General features: G+C 34.7%; 1 protein-coding gene across 16 annotated transcripts in view; it reads right to left on the bottom strand.

Annotated features, from left to right (window-relative positions):
- Window positions 1–514: 514 nt before the first annotated feature.
- arhgap12a (Rho GTPase activating protein 12a) overlaps window positions 515–22,400 on the bottom strand; it is a 48,135-nt gene continuing 26,249 nt past the window's right edge. For 4 of the 16 annotated variants that reach the window (XM_073919304.1, XM_073919322.1, XM_005171385.6 and 1 more), the window contains 14 exons: window positions 18,922–19,020; window positions 18,551–18,679; window positions 14,903–14,968; window positions 13,715–13,776; window positions 13,532–13,613; window positions 13,355–13,459; window positions 9,866–9,964; window positions 9,655–9,757; window positions 6,140–6,256; window positions 5,950–6,048; window positions 3,671–3,748; window positions 2,543–2,677; window positions 2,237–2,342; window positions 515–1,768 (listed from right to left, as the gene is read on the bottom strand). In XM_073919304.1, the coding sequence (XP_073775405.1) occupies window positions 1,594–1,768; window positions 2,237–2,342; window positions 2,543–2,677; window positions 3,671–3,748; window positions 5,950–6,048; window positions 6,140–6,256; window positions 9,655–9,757; window positions 9,866–9,964; window positions 13,355–13,459; window positions 13,532–13,613; window positions 13,715–13,776; window positions 14,903–14,968; window positions 18,551–18,679; window positions 18,922–19,020 (1,455 nt within the window). In that variant the 3' untranslated portion in view covers window positions 515–1,593. Of the gene's footprint in view, window positions 1,769–2,236; window positions 2,343–2,542; window positions 2,678–3,670; window positions 3,749–5,949; window positions 6,049–6,139; window positions 6,257–9,654; window positions 9,758–9,865; window positions 9,965–13,354; window positions 13,460–13,531; window positions 13,614–13,714; window positions 13,777–14,902; window positions 14,969–18,327; window positions 18,412–18,550; window positions 18,680–18,921; window positions 19,021–22,400 lie in introns of all 16 variants that reach the window. The other 12 variants (XM_021480754.3, XM_021480748.3, XM_021480763.3 and 9 more) reach the window with 7 other exon arrangements.

Below are 22,400 nucleotides of genomic sequence, written 5' to 3'. Positions count from 1 at the left end.
ATACTATCTGTTGATACTGCTCCTGCAACACTTTTAACTGACTATTAGAAACTTTTCAAGTACATGTTAACCAACCCCAAGCTTAACTCCAACCTAACATTCCAATTGTAATCTAATGAGAATTAGTTGGCATGTAAATGCAATAACTTGCATTCAACAAAATCTGTTGACACCATTAAAATAAAGAAAAACTTGCAGTTCTTATTAGAGTGAAATTAAGGAGCATTACAGAACAAAACAAAAAAAACAAATAAAAATGCAGTGAACAAAATGTATCAAGACTAATTTGTTTTCATTTCTCCTTTCATGCGGTTGGCATGCTACTTTTTGCCTATACCAGATTCTCTAATCAATACTTTGATCATATTATCAGATAAAAAAAAGTTTTTATTCCAGAGCAGTAGTTAAAAACGAAATGTGAGAACATTCACATCAACACAAATCAAAACACACAATGCTGTTTGCTGCCCTCTCGTGGAGAAACACTGGAAGAAAGCACACTCCAGTAGGTCAATGGTTTGCCTTGTCAACTTTATTTTCATCAAGACAAAGTTCTGTGATGAAGCAGAATATTTGACGAATCACATTCGACAGCCTTTTTCCAAATAGCCATTTCTGTAATAACTCTCATAAAAACTTTAATAAACCAGTCTCTAGCATCAACACAATTGTGTTGCCTTTACTTCCATGTGCATTTAACTCATCATCACAAGCACATGGACATCAATAGAAAGCTCAGTGTTGACAATTTCTGCCACATTCTTCTAATACAAAAATCTTCAAGTGGTATTTTATCTACAGCGCACTGTATTCTCAAGATAAATAGGTTGCCAATGCATGTCTTGGGTCTTGGTAAGGAAAAGCAGTGGGTCTAATGTCCTCTTAACAGGGTTAAATGTGCACACATTTCATTCCAGTGCCTTTGTAAAGAACCAGGATAACAGTACTCCCACAGTCTGAAGTACACCTACAGACTCGCAAACAAGGGCTTGTACGTCCTTTGATACTGAATCGATATTTAAAAAATGTGGGCTCCCAAAAAAGGTGGTCCATAAAGGATCTACATAATAACTCCAGTGATTTCAGCGGTCACTTCCAACAGGCCAGAGGAAAATGTAACCCATCCAAGGTTTTAGTTTAGGATAACGTCTGTCATGTCAGACATTCAGTCGACAAGCCGTATGAGAGTATTTTCATGGAAATATGCAATGCAAAAAGTCGTACTAAAAGTGAACGGAAAATGAAACACATCAGTTCTCTCCCATGAGCATCACGTTTTCAGTCGGACAGAAAATGTTGATATGTTAATCCTCATTGCTCCAAACAAATCCAGTAAAGGCCTTAGTCCAATGGATTTGGGTGTGTATAAAAATTAATTCCAACCAAGAAAAACGGGACCATAACTTAGTCCATTAAAATTTGAGAAGAAGTCTCGTCTGTTTTAGCTGAAGCCAGAATGGATTTTTCCAATACGTGCAGTTCTTTCATGTAAACGTACCAAAACACTGGCAGTCAGTGGGCTGTTCAGTCAGTGGGTCTTCAGCAGTGACTAGCCCGTTGAGTTTGGTCAAAGGTTTCCTGTGCGTGTGTGACCTACCTGCCAAATATAGTGTCATACTCCATAAGAATGAGCTCAACGATCTGGTTCTGGTAGACCATGTGCACTGCCATATTTGCTGTCTCTATCTCGGGGCGGAGGAGCGTCGGGCCGAACACAATGGCTACACTCTGAGTGGTCATCCTGTTCTCGTCCACATGCTGGATCACTCTGAAGAGAAGCAAAGAGGACATGTTTGTGAAAAGAGGACATGACATACACTGCATCTAAGACAATTACATTCTTTTTCCTTCAGCTTAGTCCCTTATTAATCAGGGGTTGCCACAGAGCGTATAAACCAGGCTTGATGTGAACAGAAATTACAGTGCCATTTTCTTTAAACCCCATTAAATATAAATGTGAAGCCTAAAGCTTAAAAACAGAACTGAAATTATCAGTGTGTGTGTGTGTGTGTGTGTGTGTGTGTGTGTGTGAAATGCTCTATAAAACAACTCGCAAGTCTCTCATTCAGCACTTTTCTAAATATGTGGGGTCTTGCAAGTTTTGTTTCTGCTTCCCGTTAACAGGAAGTCCCAGCAAGTTTCAGTAGATTAAATATAGGAGTCAAAAATTCAGATTTCTAAACAACCCACAACTGCCATTATAATCATTTGTTCTGTCTCCTCCTTTTATACTCACTTCTTCAGGTGTTTGAAGAGAACCTGTATGGTGTCATGGTTTGGCCGGGGCAACTTCTTCATCAGATCCTTAACCGTCTGAACTTTCTGCTTATAATCTGGCATTTCTACATAAACACACACATAAACACGCACATAAACACGCACATAAACACGCACATAAACACGCACACACACGCACACGCACACACACACACACACACACACACACACACAGACACAGACACAGACACACACGATTGTTTAATTAATCACAAGAATCACAATTTAGCAGCCTTGTCTGAAACACTGGTCTGTCTCCACTCACTGATAGCAGAGATGAAATCACTGAAGAACGTATAGGTGAACAGAGGCTCTGGCAGCTCACGGAAAAACATCTTCAGAGCTCCAGTGGTCACGTGAATGTCCTCCCATTTACTGTCACCTAAATCTATTTTCTCTTCTGGAATTATGAGGATCACAAGGACACAAATCATCAATCTTTATATATTACGCAACGTCAGCAGTTTACATCATACAACACTGTATCAGAAAGAGCTGTACTGCCAGGTATGTTTAATCATTCAAGTGAATTTGTTTTCTAAACAAAAGTTTCCACAGTGCAACAGAATAACAAAGACAGGATAAAAACACAAATAATAAAGGAATAAAATAAATATATAAATAGAGAATAAAAATATAAACTTTGACAAATACATGTACAGTATATTACTATGTGATATTGTATTTATGCATTATATTATATTATATATTATATCATATTATATATTATATTATATCAAATTATATTATATTATATTTTATTATAGTATATTATATCATATCATATCATATATTATATGACATTGTATTACATTACATTACATTATATTATATATTATATTTTATTATTTTTTATTTTATTATATTATATTATATTATTTTATATATTATATCTTATTATATTATATATTATATCATATTATATTATATTATATCAAATTAGATTATATTATATTTTATTATAGTATATTATATCATATCATATATTATATGACATTGTATTACATTACATTACATTATATTATATATTATATTTTATTATTTTTTATTTTATTATATTATATTATTTTATATATTATATCATATTATATTATATATTTTATCATATTATATTATATATTATATTATATTATTTTTTATAATAGTATATTATATTATATATTATATATCATATCATATTATATTCTATTTTATTTTATTATAGTATATTATATTATATATTATATTATATTTAATTATAGTATATCATATCAAATCAAATCCTATCATATCATATCATATCTTACATTACATTATATTACATTATATTATATTATATTATATTATATTATATTATATTATATTATATTATATTATATTATATTATATAAACCACAAAGGGGGTAAAACGTACCGTGATTAACAGCAAATCTCAGTTTTTGTATAATGGCCAAATTTCCACTGACTCTGTACAAACCATCCACTCCTAACCCTGAATGAAGAGAGAAAAAAATGTAAATATTATGCATTACAAAATTATAGAATGACTTCATCAGAAAATCCATTAAAAGGAGACATCTTAACAAGCTGAGGCAGCAACAGATGCTTAGGCGCAGGCTAGGCTTTTAGGTTTTGCAACATGCTAAATGAACACATTTCTGAAGTGATTAGGATTTCAAATATGGTTTTACCATTTCTTTTCCATTTCATGACAAGGCCGTTAAGCATTTTTGAAAGTTAGAAGAGTCTGAGTCCAAATTAATATAACAAGTAGTGGTGGGCCATTATCGGTGTTAACGCGAGACTCTAATGGCAATATTTTTTTATTGCCTGATAAATCTATTCTCATAGTTGAGTTGGAAGCTGCGTATGTTCTACGCAATCTATGATGACATTCACTTGATATTTTAGCATGGATGTCTACCTGACCGGTGAGCCGTCTGACAAAAAAAGTGCCTTTCTGAATCAAATCAGCAGGATACCCTTCTGGATCTTTCACTTACTTCGAAGACACTACTGACTACGCTTACATGGACATCAGTAATCTAGATATTTGCCTTAATAGACAATAATATAATTAAGGTGTTTACATGAAGTGCTTTCATGTAAGAGTTTCCTGTAATTTTGGGTGACTTTAACTTTAATCATTCAAGCCTCTGTGACAATCTGCAGTATTAGACACAAATAGGAAGTAAGGACTGGTCAGACTGTTATGGAATTTAATAACGGATGCCGAAGGGAAAAAACTTCCATATTTCGTTATGTGTGTGGTCCTTTACTGACAGCCGCGTGTGTGTATCTTGTTGGAAAATATGGCGAAAAGTCCTACATGACGGTAATAGTTTGATCGCAGTGTTTACTTCAGTAATGCCACTAATATCTGCATACTCCACATGTCTTAATTCCATTTCTGTTTAGTTCAGTTGTGACTTTAGTCAGATTAAGATAATCACAAATCGCTGTTTTGAGCTTATGTAGGCCTACAGTTGAACATTCATGTTTAACTGAATAAACATTTAATAAACACAAGTACATCTTATTGAACATCATTTATTTTCATCACTTATTATCATAGTAGAACAGTTTCTTAAGCAGTTTGTGATGCATATTGGAAACAGGAGATGAGCCCCTGGTCTAATGTGCCACCTGGCTTGAGAAACCCATTCTCAAAGACTTATTATTTGGGTAGCACACATATTCTGAATGCCTTCGGCAGAATTCAAATGAGCCATTTTAATGTAGATTAATTCCAAGATTACAGTGAGATTAATCAAGATTTAAAAAATTAATCTATGCCCGTCTATAATAATAAGTCAGTGTTTCTCAACCATGGTCCTAGAGGACCACCAGCTATGCACAAATGTCCGTGTCTTCTTAACCAAACACAGCTGATTCAGATTCTCAGCTCATTGGCAGAGACCTAAAGACCTGTAATGGGGGTCCTGGTGATCCTCCAGGAACATGGTCGAGAAACAGTGTAATAAAGCATACAGCCAAACAGAGCATACTGCAAGTAGTAGAATTAACCAAAACAACAGTAAGACAACTATACGTGTGCATACTTCTAATAAAATCTAAAACTAAATTATAAATATATATTAATATATATATTTTTTTTAATTTTTTTTTACAATCAATCATTGTTAATAGAAAATTAAATTATTATTTCCTTTATTTCAGACACTTAGTACATGTTTAAAAACATAATAAATTAAACAAAAAAACAAACATACAATCATAAATATATTAACTTAATTTAAAAATGTTTCCAATACCAAGAGTGGCACTTAGGATTACTTAGTGTGGGATAACTTAAAATCTTTATATTTGTATTTCTTGAGATTCATTTCATAATCGATACACAAAATGATGCATAGATTTCCTTAAAAAAGCATGAAAAGTGGCAATATTATTATATACACACATTTGACTTTTATTAAGCAAAGTTTTAAGCAAAAATTCGTAGGTCATCATTAAATGCCACCAGGAGCTTTCTCATTTTAACTTGGCTATTTACACCACAAGTGTGCTTAATGACTTTAAGATTTAACAGGCACGCATGCACACGGAATCAAATTGCAAAGGAAATATCCATTTTCATCTAATCTACTCTATAAAAATAAGAACAATGCAGAAATAAATATATTAAAAACCTGTAAAGTTACTAAAACAAAAAAAAAGATTGAGAAGTACCGTTCTTCTCCACTTGCTCAATGCACAACCAGACAAAGCGGGGGACAGTGGAGTTTTCTCTCTGACACAGACTGCTCAAGCTGCAGCCGAACACTTGGTCTATGGACAGAGAAAAACATTCATTTAAATACAAAAACATTGTCTGAATTTTAAACATAACACTGTGTCTGCTTATAGGTGCGTGTAATACCTTTAATGTAGCCTTTGTCTTTGACAGCTTGTAAAGTAGGTCTGCCAAGGAGGAGAACCACCAGTTTGTTCTTCTTCTTCTGTTCTGCATTGTCCATGCTTGCAGTTTTCTTAATATCTATAAGACAATGGAGGACGATGTGTTTAATGAATGCAACACCTCTCTACACGTGCAGTGGTCAATACAAGGATTGGTGACTAAAAGACAGAAGCTAAGTGGATGAAAGCGAAATTTATTGGTAGAACTGCCAATGTCATGAATATTAATAACAACATTAATAAACTAAAGTATAAGACTGCAATCTGCTCCTGATGAATATGCAGTAAGATTAATATGCATTATTGCACATGATTATTTTACATTTCATGACTTTTTTTATTTGAATGTCGTTGACATTTTCTAGTATTTGGGATTGGTTTAATTTGCATGCATGTTTGTTCTATTCTCTTATTTAGATCTCAAACAATTATTCTCCTTCTGAAACAGAAAAAATATACAGTTATATAATGCATAAGATGCTTTTAGAACGTTTAACATAAGTAAACAGTACAAGGACTAAAATGCTATTCAATTGCTTGAGACATTAATTAGCAGTGATTCCCACAGGTCTGAAATATACTTGGCAGTGGTAGCTGGATTGAAGCACACCTTTTACTTTCAAAAATATTTATATTCTCAAATTAACTCAATTTATTGCTCAAGTTCTCCACAGCGATATGTTTTACCACCACTATTGTTTGTACTTTACACTAATGACTGTCAGAGTAAATTTCAATCAAGGTATATAATCAAGTATGCTGATGATTCTGTCATTGTCAGTCTTTTGCTTGATCATGAGGAGGGTCATGGCCCAGTGTTGGACAACTTTGTTACTTGGTGCAAAGACTCAAAAACTAAAGAAATGCATATTAATTTTCGACGCAACTCTATTTTTAATGCTTCTACTACTACTATAAACGGTACTGTTGTTGAGACAGTGAGTGAGTATAAATATCTGGGCACCATTTTGGATGATAAACTGAACTTTGAGGCCAACACTAATTTTATCTGTAGAAAGGCAAATCAATGACTGCTCTACTTGAGGAAGTTGAAGGGATTTAATGTGGATAGGCCTCTTAGGACATATTATTTCACTTTTATTGAGTCTCTTTTAACTTTTGCAGTAATATGCTGGTATGGTCATTTGAGGGTGACAAGTAACAACAGATTTTTAAAAATTGTTCTTTAATCTCAAAAGATCTCGAGCATAAACCTTAATAGTATCGGGCAAGTGTATGAGATGAGAGTCAAAAAGCAGGCAATGTCCATTTTAGCAGATGAGAACCACCCACTTTATTTAAAGTTTTGCCTACTGCCATCAGGCAGAAGGTATACTTATTCTAGACAGGCAAGGCCCAACAGATATTTGCATTCATTTGTTCAAACTGCAGTTGGGTTATTAAACACGCTTTAAGTTTTTTTTTCTTCTCTCTCCATGATTAATTTTATTGCTTACTGTTATTTTTATGTTGTTGAGTGTGACTTGTTGCTGTCAACTGTCGGCTATTGCTGTAAACCTAATAGCCCTTCAGGGACAATAAAGACATTCTAATCAAATCTAATCTAATATTTATTAAGAAACTGTTATAGGGCAGCACGGTGGCGCAGTGGGTAGCACAATCGCCTCACAGCAAGAAGGTCTCTGGTCAGTTGGCATTTCTGTGTGGAGTTTGCATGTTCTTCCTGTGTTTGCGTGAGTTTCCTCCGGGTGCTCTGGTTTCCCCCTCAAGTCCAAAGACATGTGGTACAGGTGAATTGGGTAAGCTAAATTGTCCATAGTGTATGTGTGTGAATAAGTGTGAATGGATGTTTCCCAGTGATGGGTTGCAACTGGAAGAACATCCGTTGCGTAAAACATATGCTGGAGAAGTTAGCGGTTCATTCCGCTGTGGCGACCCCAGATTAATAAAGGGACTAAACGAAAAGAAAATGGATGAAGAGAAGAAATGAATGAAGAAACTGTTATAAACGGTGTCTTAATGGGTTAAAGTTAAGAGTTTTACTTGCACATAATCTACACTTTACAACTTTTCTTGGATGAGTTCAAAATAACAAGAATCCATCGCAAAAATATAAGTCTCCAGCCTGCCATTGTTTCTGTTTCTGTCTGTAGTAATGAAGGGCGATTCGCGAATGAACTGTTTGTTTTAACAGGATCTTCTAAGTGAACTGGTCGAACCAGTTCATTAAGTTGAACAGAGTTATCGTAAAACGGTTTTGCATCTTCCGTAAGTACTAACATACCGGATACCCCCTTTAACTTGAAATAAACCCATATCAGTCAGTAGAACAGTTAAGAGATTCAGTTGGTAGAACAGTAAACAGACTCATCTGCTTTTAAAGACCTGATGATGGTGAGTGTGAGCTGACTGTCTGTTCACAACATGCTCTCTCATTGAGTGTGGGATTCAACCTGACTAAGGTCATTTTTATCCCGCAAATATTTTTTGTAAAAGCCAATTAAGCAAGGTAAAAAGAAACTTGCGCTACATTATTTTTAAAGGCAACCCAAATAATATTACAGGGTTCATTCACATTTTTACTAGTAAAATTCCATGACTTTTTTCAGTATTTTCAAGTACATTTTCATGACTTATTGTTTCATGTAAAGTCTACATATACACGGTAAATAATAGGAAAAACAATGACGTTCAAATTTATTACAGCACATAGAACACGCAACAATCTATTTATTAAATTTAGGATTATTAAGATTGTTAATATTTTGATCATGCTTACACAGCACTAACAATGTGAGAGCAAGCGGCAGAGGACAGAAAATAAAAGAGAACTAACCTATATTCAAGTTAGGGCTGCACAATATATCGTTTCAGCATCGATATCGCAATGTGTGAATCCACAATAGTCCCATTGCAGAAAATGCAATGTTGGGATTATAGTTTAATATAGTTTAATCATAATAGAGTAACAGTTTACCATCTGCAAGCATTTTTAAAGAGAAAAATTACTTGTCATTTTCATTACACACTTCACTTGTTTGAAAAAAATTAGTTTTCTTTTTTTTTTTATGAACACAAAAAGAATACAATTGAATAACTCCTATAGTATTGAATCAAGTGAAGGGTGAGTAAATAGTGAGCACACTTTAATCTTTCAGTGAACTGTTCCTTTAAAGCCTGTGACTGTGTGAACACTTCAATATTTCTAAATTTAAAACATCCAGCCACAAGAAATGTTTTGTAACTTTAATAAAGTTGAAATAATATACAATGAAGGTTTTCCATGACTGTATGAACCCTGGTATTACTTACTTTTAAAAGTAATGCGTTATATTACTCGTTACTTTGGAAAAGTAATATTATTACGTAACGCGCATTGCCTATAACATTTTACCCCCAACACTGCACAAAAGTATGGACTTTTTCTTCACAAAAAGAGTACATACTTTGTGTGCATAAATCTGATCCTGTGTCTCAATTCACCTACTTCTACTACACCCTAAAACACAAACACACCTCTGGCCTTCTTGGAGTTTTTTCTGTCTTTTTCCTTGTCATGTTTCTCATTTTCAGGAGATTCTGGCATGTCTTCTTCAATGGCCTCATCAGACTCCCACATCTGCAACATCAACACACACACTAATGTCAGTACTCGGCTTCAGAACAGTTGTGTGTGCAGGCATGTATAGTAATAGACTACATATACAGGCTTATAGAGTAATCTTACATATGTGTGAATGGCTTCGGTCAAAGCTTTGTGCCAGTCATTGACGAGGCCATCACTATCTGACTGCAAGAGTAACTCCGTGCCCTGCCGGGTCTTCAGCTGCACGCATGAACACAAACAAATGAATACAGAAATATCTGTGACATGTCAACCTGTTCTGACATCAAGCTGTGATTTGCAAAGCTTCAGCCAAGCTCTTTGCAAAAAAGGACAGATTAATCCACTGAATGACCTTGATAAGAGCTTCACAATCACACTGACTTTAATGAATAAATATTCAGTTCACCCAGTTGGCTGTTAAAGGGATAGTTCACATTGATTAAAATTCTGTCATTATTTGTTTCAAAACTTAAGAGTTTTTATATAAATATTTGCAAGAATATCCACAGAATCCACAGAGTTTGTGTTTTTCCTATTATGAAAGTCAATGATTTCCGGTCTCCAACATTCTTGAAAATATTGTCTATTGCAGTGGTTCTCAACTGGTTTGGGCATGAGACCCACAATTTTACATGGTCATCAAGCCGCGACCCACATTTTTAGGAACTAGAATACAATTTTAGTAATTATAATTAATTTGTATTTATTTGTTAACATAAACAAGTAGTGACAGATACATCATAAGAAATTCACCAAGACTTACAAATAAACATTATTTTACTGCTGTCATTTAACAAAATGGATGAAATTATAGAAATATTACAAAGTAAAAACGACAAACTGTTATTTGTTAATAAACTGTTAATAAAACATTTTTCTGGTTTCTAAATGTTGTTTTAAATTAGACGGTTTCATGCTCTTTTATGAGAGCACTTCACTACATATGACACTGAGGCTTTAAGTCTTTTTTGCCGTCAATATATATATATAACCATACTTATTCAGGGTCGTACATATTTGTTGCATCAATTAAATGAAATTTCACATGTCAAGCAGTAGGGTTGTCGCACACGCATTTCAAAATAAAAGTCTGGTATAAGAAAAATAAGTAAAAAATGTTTTACTTTTGTTGTTTTTTTTGACCACACAGTCCGCGACCCACTGAAAATGGACCCACCAGTTGAGAAACACTGGTCTATTGTGTAAAAAAAAAAAAAAAAAAAAAAAAAAAGAAACTCAAAGGCTGTTGTAATCACTTGAGGGTGACTAAACAGAGTACATTTTCATTTTTGGATGATTTATCCCTTTAACAGTGAACTGGGTGAACTGAAAACATTTGATGCAGAAATAACTTTAAATCAGAGACTTTTAGTAATGTCAAACACACTTAAACACATTCTTCACCCTTCAGATACAGAAAAAAAAAAAAACTTAAATAAAAAACGGACAACATTATAAGCACAACACACTTTTTAACAAGAAAATAGAGGGAGCTTTATTTTGCTTATCATCAGAAGTGGGTTGCTGCATGAATATCTGAATTAAAGGTGCAGTAGGTGATCTGTCAAAATGCTAACTGGTTAGCATAATATCTTTGAAACACAGTCCCTCGCCTGCCATCCAAAGCCACACCTCCTGAAACATGAACGCGCACCTTAAAGATGACAGCAGACAACCCTCTAGTTCATGTCATTCACCAGTTAGAAACGTTAGTGGTTGGTTGGCGGCATGCAGGACCTACACTTATTACTAAGCCACACCTACATACTATTTCAGACCGAAAATTTAAAGTAGCGGTAAACAATAGAGGGAGTGCGTCACAGGTTGTCATTGTTCAAAAATGAACCATTGTGAATATAAAACCAGTTTCATGTCAGTAAAGCAGGCTAGATAGAATAGCGCTATTTACTGATGTTTTGTTGTTAAACTAATGAAATCTACATTATTGATGCTGTAAATGCTTCACCTTATGAAACTGAAAATAGTCACATTAATCTATCACCGGAATATTTCAGTGGCTGAAAAACAATTCTGTGCATATAATCAATTCATAACAACACAATCTACATCAGCTTTGCGTGACCAAAATAGTTTTAAAACAGAACATGAACTGTCTGAAAGAAATACTTCAGCCATGGTGTCGTCCTTCCTCCAGCATGCAAAAGTAACTCCAATATTGATTCAGGATTTAAAAAGTTTTGATTCAGCATTTGATTTTACCGCTGTGATCTTATGTGTCTCTTGTGCACATGAATGCGTGGCGCGCGGATCTGCGGATACGCAGATGTACAAATCTACATTTGTTGACAGACAGTTTGTGCAACTTATTAAATTACTTATTAAATGTCGTACCAGTCAGTATTTATTTGGGTGAACATTTTTTTTTAATACCTCAATCAGATTATAAAAATACATAAATATATTTAGATAATTTACTTTAATCATTACTATCAGAATGTGAAAAGACTTTCAACCAGCACAACAAAACTTGTTTCTGAATACAATCCCCTACTGCACCTTTAGGCCCTGTTTACACTAGTGCGTTTTAGTTAAAAACGATCCGCGTCCACACTAGCGCTTTTACCAAGCGTTTCTGAACATATCTCTGTCCACATTACGCCACCAAAAACGTATATCACGTGACCATTCGCGCACTCTGGGCATGCGCGTTCTAGTATAAACAGGAAGCATGTGTCTCGCTCGGCATTTGATTATTGTTAGTCAACAAACGCCAGTTGAACAATGAACGCGATGGCAAAGAAAGCAAGAGAGGTCTTTTTGTGGACAGACGACGAGGTCGAGTTGTTACTAAACGTAACAAATGAATAACTGCACAATGGCGCCTAAAACAGACAATAATGCAAACAACACTCCCATTTCTGTGTCTATGTTGTTGTTTACAGTGAAGGCTGGTTTGTTGTCTTCCGGTAGCGTTAAAGCCATGTGTTATAGTCATGTGATAGGGGCTTGATGAATAAGGGAAGGATACACAATGACACAAAAGCCCCAATCAGGTAGCGAATCTCAGCAGCCCCGCCTGCGTTTTCAGATGTCTCCGTTTTCCCCCATCCAGACTGAGACGGAGCAGCAGCGTTTCAGAATGAAAACGGCCTGTTCAGCGTTTCCAAAACCCTCCGTTTTCGGCGCTCGAGAACTCCGGCGTAGTGTGAACGGATGGCTTAACCGTAGCAAAATTTATGCGTTTTCAAACTAAAACGCATTAGTGTAAACGGGGCCTTAATAACCAACAACAAACTTTTTGCTTACTAACTACCTTCTGATGGTAAACGTGCCATTGAAAAAATCATGGAAAACAGTTTGGAGGAAATTGGCCACAATTTATTGCTAAGTGTATGTCCATGGTGTAGATCCTAATCCAGCATTGATAGTTTAATGCTCACTGATGAAAATTAGTGACTGTCACTTGTCTCCAAGCAAGATACATTTTTTCCAAGCCTTTTTCCCACGATTAATGTCTTCACCTTAAAATATGTCTGTAATTCTCAATTCTGCTTGCCAAATTCTTGAATAAAAGTTAAACGTTTGCATTAAAGGTAAATATACACTTTTAAGTGTCTCCTGTTCCAAACATCTCAACCAAGTATTCACCTCTAGAACATGTTTCTTGCTGGATTTGTCTTTAGACGCCCAGTCCACCGACCCTCCTTTGAGATCCACACTGTACTCCACTGAACTCTTCTGGTCTCTTCCAAACTGTTGGGAGAGCAACACATTAACATAGCCACAGACACATATCACTTGAGCCACTTATGAACTGTAACTCACCCAGCCAGACCCGCCTCCTTGGCCCTTATTAAATATCAATAATGAACCTTGCAAAACTGTCCAATAGGAGGTCCAGTTCTTCCTGCAAGTAATAAAAAAAGAAAAATAAACAAAATCACAACATCAGCACAGCGTAGATGGAAGCATTTCTAGCTCTCTCTCTACCTGATTGGTTCTACTTACCGGACTTTCTTTCCATGTTCAGTGATTTTAGTCATGTTTAAAGTGGCACATTTCTCTGACGGCTGAAAGGAAGAATAAAGATGTAAAAAAAAACGGACTAAAACAAACTACAATTAAGGCCCATTCACATCAAAAACATGTATAATTGTAACAATACAGTTTTAAATTTAGCCATGCTGCAAATAATTCCCAAACTGAATGTCATCATGCATTGTTTACAGTCATTGCTATACATATCCTTCTTGATTTGAATGGGCCTTTACATGATAAACTGCAAGGGGCCACAGAATTAACCCAAAACAGCGAAAGAGGAGACAAGCCACCAATAATGTCCATTGACAAAAGAGACCAAACCACCATCAGAGAGAAATGTATACGTGTGTGTTTGTGTGATTTGGTTTATCTGATTTACAAGGACTAAAACTGTAAAATGACATGGCTATGACCAGTATTACACTGTTAAGGTGGTATAGAAGACTTGTGCACTCAAAAGTGATTGAATCATTGAAAAAAATCATACTTAATGGGGCTTTTGACATTCAGATTTTTCCACAGGTTTCCTATAAGGGTTGAGTTTAGAGGTAGGGATAGGATAAGAGGCCATATAATAAGAGTTTTTTATAGTATAAAATGTATTACACCTATAGAGAGTCCACATAAGCCATATATACGTGTGTGTGTGTGTGTGTGTGTGTGTGTGTGTGTGTGTGTGTGTGTGTGTGTGTGTACAGTGCTCTAGTTTTTAGAACAAATGCAGCACAAAACACAAGCAGCTAATCACAGTTTTGCAACACGATTGGATAAACCACATTAAAAGCACATGCAAATGAAGAGTAGCTGGTGCACACATAACTGTGACCACACATCGATTCAGTTGAGCCAATCTGACTTAGAATAACCACTTATAACTTATTACGATTACTGCTTACAAATTTTATCCCTTATTAAAAATTGATTAGTCAAATCGCCCTGTGATTTTATTCTGGTTAAAATGGTTTTAACTTAAGCATCTCACTTCATCTTGGGATCATCAACAGCACATTATCATTGACGATCATTAGGCTTATTGATTTAGGGGAAAAAACTAAAACACAACCCAAACACACAGCACCGGGTGAGGAGAGAAGACCATCAAAAGCAAAAAAGGAGGACCAGGGTAAGAAAAGGAGGGATGATCCTGATACTAACAGAATGGGGAGGTTTAGGAGAGGAAGGGCAGGAGGAGTCGGAGTCGGGTGAGCCAGTTTTGGTGTCCTATACAAGAAAACGACAAACCATAAGTTTAAACTTAATACATAATTTAATACATAATTTGTATCAAGACCTGTTATAAATTAGCCGGCTCAATACTACACCTATCAATTCAAGCTAATATGGCAATCAGACAGCATTATATACACTTCTATTCCCATTTCAGGGTAAGTCAGGATTTTGCATTCGCTTAAAGTCTTAGCGCCGGATTTACAAAACAAGCCAAATTAACATGCAACCAAAATCCCATAAAAGCACAGATGGGACTGGAAACTTCTGTGGGTGTTTCTATTGATAATGAGGGAATTAAGCAACACAGACGCAGCAGCTTATTTCCATAATGACTAAAGCAATCTACCAAGAGCAGAGCAAATTAAAAATAATGCTTGCTGCTTAGTAATGTTAGAAAACTTTCCTTCTGACATCCCAAATAAAATAATATAAATGAAGAACTTTCTATTTTCTCTGCATTTCTAGTCATATACAATGAGGTATATGCACACAGACTTACACTTACATTTCAGCCAGCCAGCCAGCCTCAGTGCTTCCGATCTTTCTTTTATAATAATGCCACGTTTAAGATCAGATTTCTTTTTAAATCTTTGATCTTCACTACCTGATAGATATATGATATGAAGTGCAACAGTACAACATGGATACTGTAAAAATAATCTTATAAGGCTGGGCGATTTGGCCTAAAATTAAAACCTCGATTAATTGAAAATTTTAACTCCATTTGGATTAATGAACGATTACTTTATTTATTTTATTTTTTTGCCTTTATTGTTCACTGAGAGGTTCTGTCCAGTAAACATGCTCTAATATTACAAGTGGGAGATTTGTAAAGGGTGTGTTACTCGATTTTAAAATAATTGAATGAAACACACACCATCAACTAACTATGATTATTTATTGAACATCAATGCTGAACAACTGAAATTCAAGCACACACTGCCTAAATAACTTGCACTTTTGAAAAAAAAATTATATATATATATATATATATATATATATATATATATATATATATATATATATGCATGCATGCATGCATGCATGCATACATACATACATACATACATACATACATGCACATATATATATATATATATATATATATATATATATATATATATATATATATATATATATATATATATATATATATATATATATATATATATATATATATATATATATATATAAATAAAATATTATTTTTTTGTGTGTGTTTTTCATATTTAAAATAGAAAATAAGTAGGATCTCTTCTAAATAAAATAACATGTGTATATCCTGTAAATAATATTTCAAACAGACATTTAACAGAGCAGGCTCACTTGACAAGGAAAGTCATTGAAAAAAACGTCCTGGAAAAATTGTATCGATTTTAGGTTCTGAATGTTGAATTCGATTACTTTGATTATTCACCCAGCCCTTAACCCTGTGAAATTGAAAATAGCGACATTAAGCTTTAACCAGAAGTTTGTAATTGCTTGAAAAAAAAAAAAACACTAGCTGTGCATTTAGCCCATTATTGCAGCAGGTCAAGCACAAACTTAGTAAAGACATGTTAAGCCATTATACAGCGCTGCAAAACATAAATAATAGACTCCAAAAAGGTTAAAAAAATATTATTAATAATAATTATTATATTGCATAACTAATTTAAAACATTGCAAACATACTACTGCAAATACATATGCAGTAAGGTCAGCTGAATCAAAATAAAAAAGCCACACTTTCTTAGTGTTATTATTTTATGTGTTTAACAAATCCTGACAAAACTAGTCAAATGTCTGAGCTAATGCAAGCTGTTAGGAAATTAAAGCAAAATAAATAAAAAAGACCAACATGTCAAAACAGGTTTTTGAACAGCATCAAAGTTTAAATGACTAAACATTCAATCATGCAATTAATCACGTAGGTGTTCTGCATTTCTTGTGATCATTCAAAGTGAAAAATTCTGCCATCGACTACTTCAGGGATTCTCAACCGGTTGACTGTGGACCACTAGTGGGCCTCAGCAGTCCTGCAGGTGGGCTGCGAGAATTAAATTAACGTTCAATATTATACTATAATTTTTGGATTTCATTAATAATTTGCTAGATTATTTTAATTTAAGTAATGCACTTTCTCCTGTTCTCTGATTGACTACTTCAATGTCGGTGTCATGATCACGTCTGCAACTAGTACACGGAAATCTGTTCATTCACAAACTGTGCGTGAAGTGAAAGTCTCTCTTTGTGTATTTTTGTGTGAACTATTTAATATATCTGCATAGTTGTCCAAATTAATGTCCTATAAGTGCTTTATAACAGATGCACGCCCATACAGGAGGATGTTTAAAAAAAACTACATACACAGATTAAAAAGAACCACAGGTCAACAGGGAGACTGCAAAAGACCAGCTACAAATTGCTAAATGATATAAATGTTAATAAATAAAAGGTTTAAATTATTATTTTATGCAAACATTTTAGAGAAAACGTCAGACAGATGAACCGTCAAAAAATTGATCGGGGAAAGAGGTGGGCCCTGAAGTAAAAAAGGTTGAGAACCCCTGGTCTATTTTATGCTGCCCAAAACCATCACACAAACAGAAACATACAGCAACATACAGCTGAAATCAGAATTATTAGACCCTCTTTGAATCCTTTTATCTTTTTGAATATTTCCCAAATGATGTTTAACAGAGCAAGGAAATTTTCACAGTATTTCCGATATTTTGTCTTCTGGAGAAAGTCTTATTTGGTTTATTTCGGCTAAAAAAAAAAAGCAGTTTTGGATTTTTAAAAAAACATTTAAGCTCAATATTATTAGCCCCCTTAAATATTATTTCTATTTGATTTTCTACAGAACAAACCATCGCTATACAATAACTTGCCTAATTGCCTTAACCTGACTAAATAACCTAGTTCAGCCTTTAAATTGCACTTTAAGCTGAATACTAGCATCTTGAAAAATATCTAGTCAAATATTATGTACTGTCATCATGGCAAAGATAAAAGAAATCAGCTATTAGAAATTAGCTGTTAAACTATTATGCTAAAAAATGAATCTTCTCACCGGTAAACTGAAATTGGGGACAGAAATATACAGGGGGCTAATAATTCAGGGAGGCTAATAATTCTGACTTCAACTGTAAGTGTCTGTAAACAATGACAGATGAAATTTCAATGTGAACTAATCAAGGCAGATGGTAACATTTCAGTGCATTTCACATGCAGTTCACAATTACTATAGAGAACTTGTGCAGAAATCACAGTGTATTCTCAAATGAGTTGCAGTGGGTAAACGTGCACATGCATCATCTCATCCGATGTGATTGGCGGCTGGAATATAGTGGCGAGGCAACACTGACTTGTGGAAAATAAGGGTGAGAGCGCAAGGTGGTTTTGCGGCGCGGAAGGAAGGATTGCCGGACCTTGACGAATTTCTGCTTTAACTTCAGTCAAACAAAGCACACATGAACATCATCCTCACCCAAATCAGGATGGGGGGGTCATTCAGATCATTTAAAAAGAACAGTTCATTTTTACCATAGCAGTTTAACAGCACTAATACACAAATCTAGGTACAAGTACCTTGTCATTGGTCTCATGGGAATATATGCTGTGTCTCTGTGTCCTGCTGATAGGAATGGGATCTGGTAGTCTGCGGTCAAGACTACGGGTTTTGTGCAAATCTCCTGGCATCAGAGGTGTGTGGTTGGACTAAGAAAAGTGGGACAAAAAGAGGTGAGGTTACTAGGACTGGTAATAATCCATGTAAGAGGAACAAACACTGAAATACTCACAACGTGTACATGCACACACAGACGCACACTTTTAATTAATCAATGCCACTGGAACCAGGATTAGTGTGGGTTCAATAAAACTAATTGAACGGGATTTCCGGGACTGGATATATTTCATGCTATTTTTACTAGGCATCAGAATCTGTTTGTTTGTCTCACCTGTGATTTGAGACCAATTTTAGGAAGCTCCCATTCAGATCTGGAGCCATCTGCGCTGTAGTAATACAGCCGGCCTCGCTCATCTGTGTGTCTCAACCACTATATACATATACAACACACACACACACAGACATGATGTGCAAAAAAAAACAAACCAAAAAAATCTTCAAATCACCAAGTAAGCTGCATGATCCACTAGTCAACTGATGGTCCTGAATATAAGACAGGCTTCAGTTTCACCTAACTTAAATCAGACAAGTTTATTATTATTAAAGGCCATTTCTCAGGGGCAATTTACATGTTTTCAGCCAAAAATGAGAAACTCTTATGCATTTGCCTGTATGTTTACATGACAACAGCATTTTTAGAACTAAAAATATAAATCTGGAACCAGGGTACAATAGGGAAGTTTAAAAACAGCACCATTATCACCTTCATGTAAACACCTGAAAATGAGAGTCTATTGGCCCATTTCCACTGAGTGGTATTGTACGTTATCGCTTTTATGGCAGTTTCCACTGTAAAAAGGTACCTAAAAGCAAACTATACCATACCACTTTTTGGGTATGGTACAGCACAACAAAAAAGTACGAAAAGGTGGAGAGAGATGTGCAGCTGAACGCTATTGGTTTACAAAGAAATGTCACTAGCGAATACACAATCCAGAAGAATGAAAACAAAAGAACCGGCATTTTTAAATACACAACTGAGACATTACACCGTAATAATATATAAATATAGTAGAGAGCCATGGTCGACCCACACTCAAACAAACCTTGTCGTCATCTTGACGAACAGCCAAAAATCCGCCGTGTCCTGTTTTTGTTTTTACGAGGTCCAAGAGCTAGTGCACTCATTGAGCGTTTATATTTTAAATAAACTTCTTGAGCTGATGATAATAACGTGCAGGTGATTATTGAAGTGGTTCTGACATCCGATCCTTTCAGAAACGGACAAACGCGAGACTGAAGCGCGAAAAAACAAGGGGAAAGCCTGAAAAAACAAAGTAACGAATGATTCTTTTAGCAACCTAAAACATGAACCAACTGCCATGTTTAACTATTATCTTCTCCTTTTGAACTGTTATGAATTCAGAATGATGGAGATACATTTTTTAACAATATGTTAATATTACATGTGCTGCTGCAGATTAAAGACACGTATGAGAGGTTTGCACTGACTGTGGGCTATGTTGAGTGTTGTTTTTGAACCTAAATAATGACTAAATGTCTGCTGTGTGTAGTTTTTCTGTAATTAGTAACATATCTGAGACTGTAAGAGTCTGAATGTGTTCATATATGTTGCATTTATATAGTTATTTTACATAATTGCAGACGTTACAGTAGGCTATTTCGCACTCATCAATCATTGATCCGCAGTTATAATCAAATCATGTTCAAAGAAAGGTTAGTAATGAACATTTATACACAAGTATTTATGTGTATAAAACATTTGTTTAGAGAGAAGTGCTTCCCATATGATACATGCGAACAACCCTTACAGCTTTATTTTAGACATTTTCTTGAGCGAGTATGACGTTGACTGAAACTTTCTATACCATTGGTACCCTTTTGGCAGTGGAAACGCAAGCCTGATAAAGGTGACCTGTAGTGACCCGTACCGTACCATACTGTATCACTCAGTTGAAACGGGCCATATAAATAAAACAATGACTTCATCAAGAGGTGTAGATTAAAGTGCAAACAAACACACAACAATGTCATAGTACATGGTACTGTTGTTGTTGCTCAAGTGTTTGATAAAGATCCATCAGCAAAATGTGGATTTATGTCAAATTACAAATCAAAAGTGGGGACATTTAACACACACTGGAAATTCTATGTACACTAAGGCTGCACAATAAATAGTTTCAGCATCGATATTGCAATGTCTGCATCCGCAATAGTCACATCGCATAGACAGCAATGTTGAGTTTATTGACTATATTTGAGCAAAAGTCGCAGTTTAGAACACAAGATGTGTGAAGTCACAGCAGAGTTTAACCACAACAGAGTGAAATGCTATAGTTTGCATGTTTTTAAGACCTATACAGTGTTCAGGCCTTTTGCCAATTGGAAGTTAAATACAGATTAATTTAAATGCATTATTTATATAATAAAACCGTTGCAGTGTATTTTTACATTTACATATACAAAACCATAAAGAATGCAACGCTTACTTCACTTTTACCTTCGCTTTATTGTATTTATCTATGCTTGTAATTTGTTTCTTACATTTTATGCATGATTCACTGCCCTACAGAATCATCCCAATCAATCTAAATTAATACATTTGGTAACACTTTAGGAACCAATGCTCACTAATAAATAATTGCTTAGCATGTATCCTACTGAGAAGTTGGCTGCTTAGTAGTACATATAAACTAAATATTCTGCATGATCTTATATTCTATATCCCTAATTCTACACAATACCTAAACTATCTTAATATATATTATTAGGTTATAATATTCTTAATAGGTTATCTGTTAATCTATTAATAAGAAGCAAAAGAGTTTATTGAAGCAAAAGTCATAGTTAATGGTTTGCTAATAATAAAAAAGTGACCGCTACAATAAAGCTTGACTAAATTATTTCTAAATAGTGCTATTTGATCATTTGGTGAAATTGTATAGATACAGCATATCGCAGTATATATTGCAGAAAAATGTATTTTCCAATATCATGCAGCCCTATTGTAAACACCAGCCCCAATCCAGCACACCATTAATTCCTTACAGGTACTGTTTACTACAAGGTGACAGTGGCAATACTGGTCTGTCATACATAATACATAATTCTTGCTTTAATCGCAGATTGTTTTGAAAACGTTGTCATGTAAGCGCGAAGTATTTTTTATAAAACAGTTATTTGGTAACGTTGTTGTCATGTAAATGTAGCCGAAATCCACCTTTCCACGATCTCCAAAATTCACTGCCAAATGGAAGATTTTACCTCCTCCTGGCAATTGCACAGAACTTCAAAAAATGATTGATCGCTATTGTTACGATCTCTTCTTTGCCATGGAAAAATAAATGAATAATAGATGCAGGTATACATCCATACAAAACAAATGATAACAATAAATGAACAATAAGTTCATGGATCTATCCACGCAAACAAATAACAATACTAGGTTTCTTAGAGCTAAATAGCAATACCATTTAGTGAATTAATTAGGGTTTAGAAATTATAATATTGTAGAATGGCATTTGAACATTAAGATTTTACTGTAAAGCAAGGGCTGTCATTATGGCAGTGCAACTGTTGTGACTGAAATAAGCCCTGGGGCATGGGAAAAATATTTAAAATATTAATGACTTTCAGAGTTAGTGAAGAATTCATTCTAAGCTACATAAATGCATACTGTTTTTTTCAAGTGTGTGATGCTGACACTGCATTGTAGCTTTTGCACCTTCTCACCTGTGCAAATTCACTAACACTATAGTTATATGCCAGATTTTATTGGTCAGCCGAGTA

This window comes from Danio rerio, chromosome 2 (assembly GCF_049306965.1).
Source record: "Danio rerio strain Tuebingen ecotype United States chromosome 2, GRCz12tu, whole genome shotgun sequence".
NCBI classification, from domain to species: Eukaryota; Metazoa; Chordata; class Actinopteri; order Cypriniformes; family Danionidae; genus Danio; species Danio rerio.
This window is presented reverse-complemented; position numbering and strand designations above follow the sequence as displayed.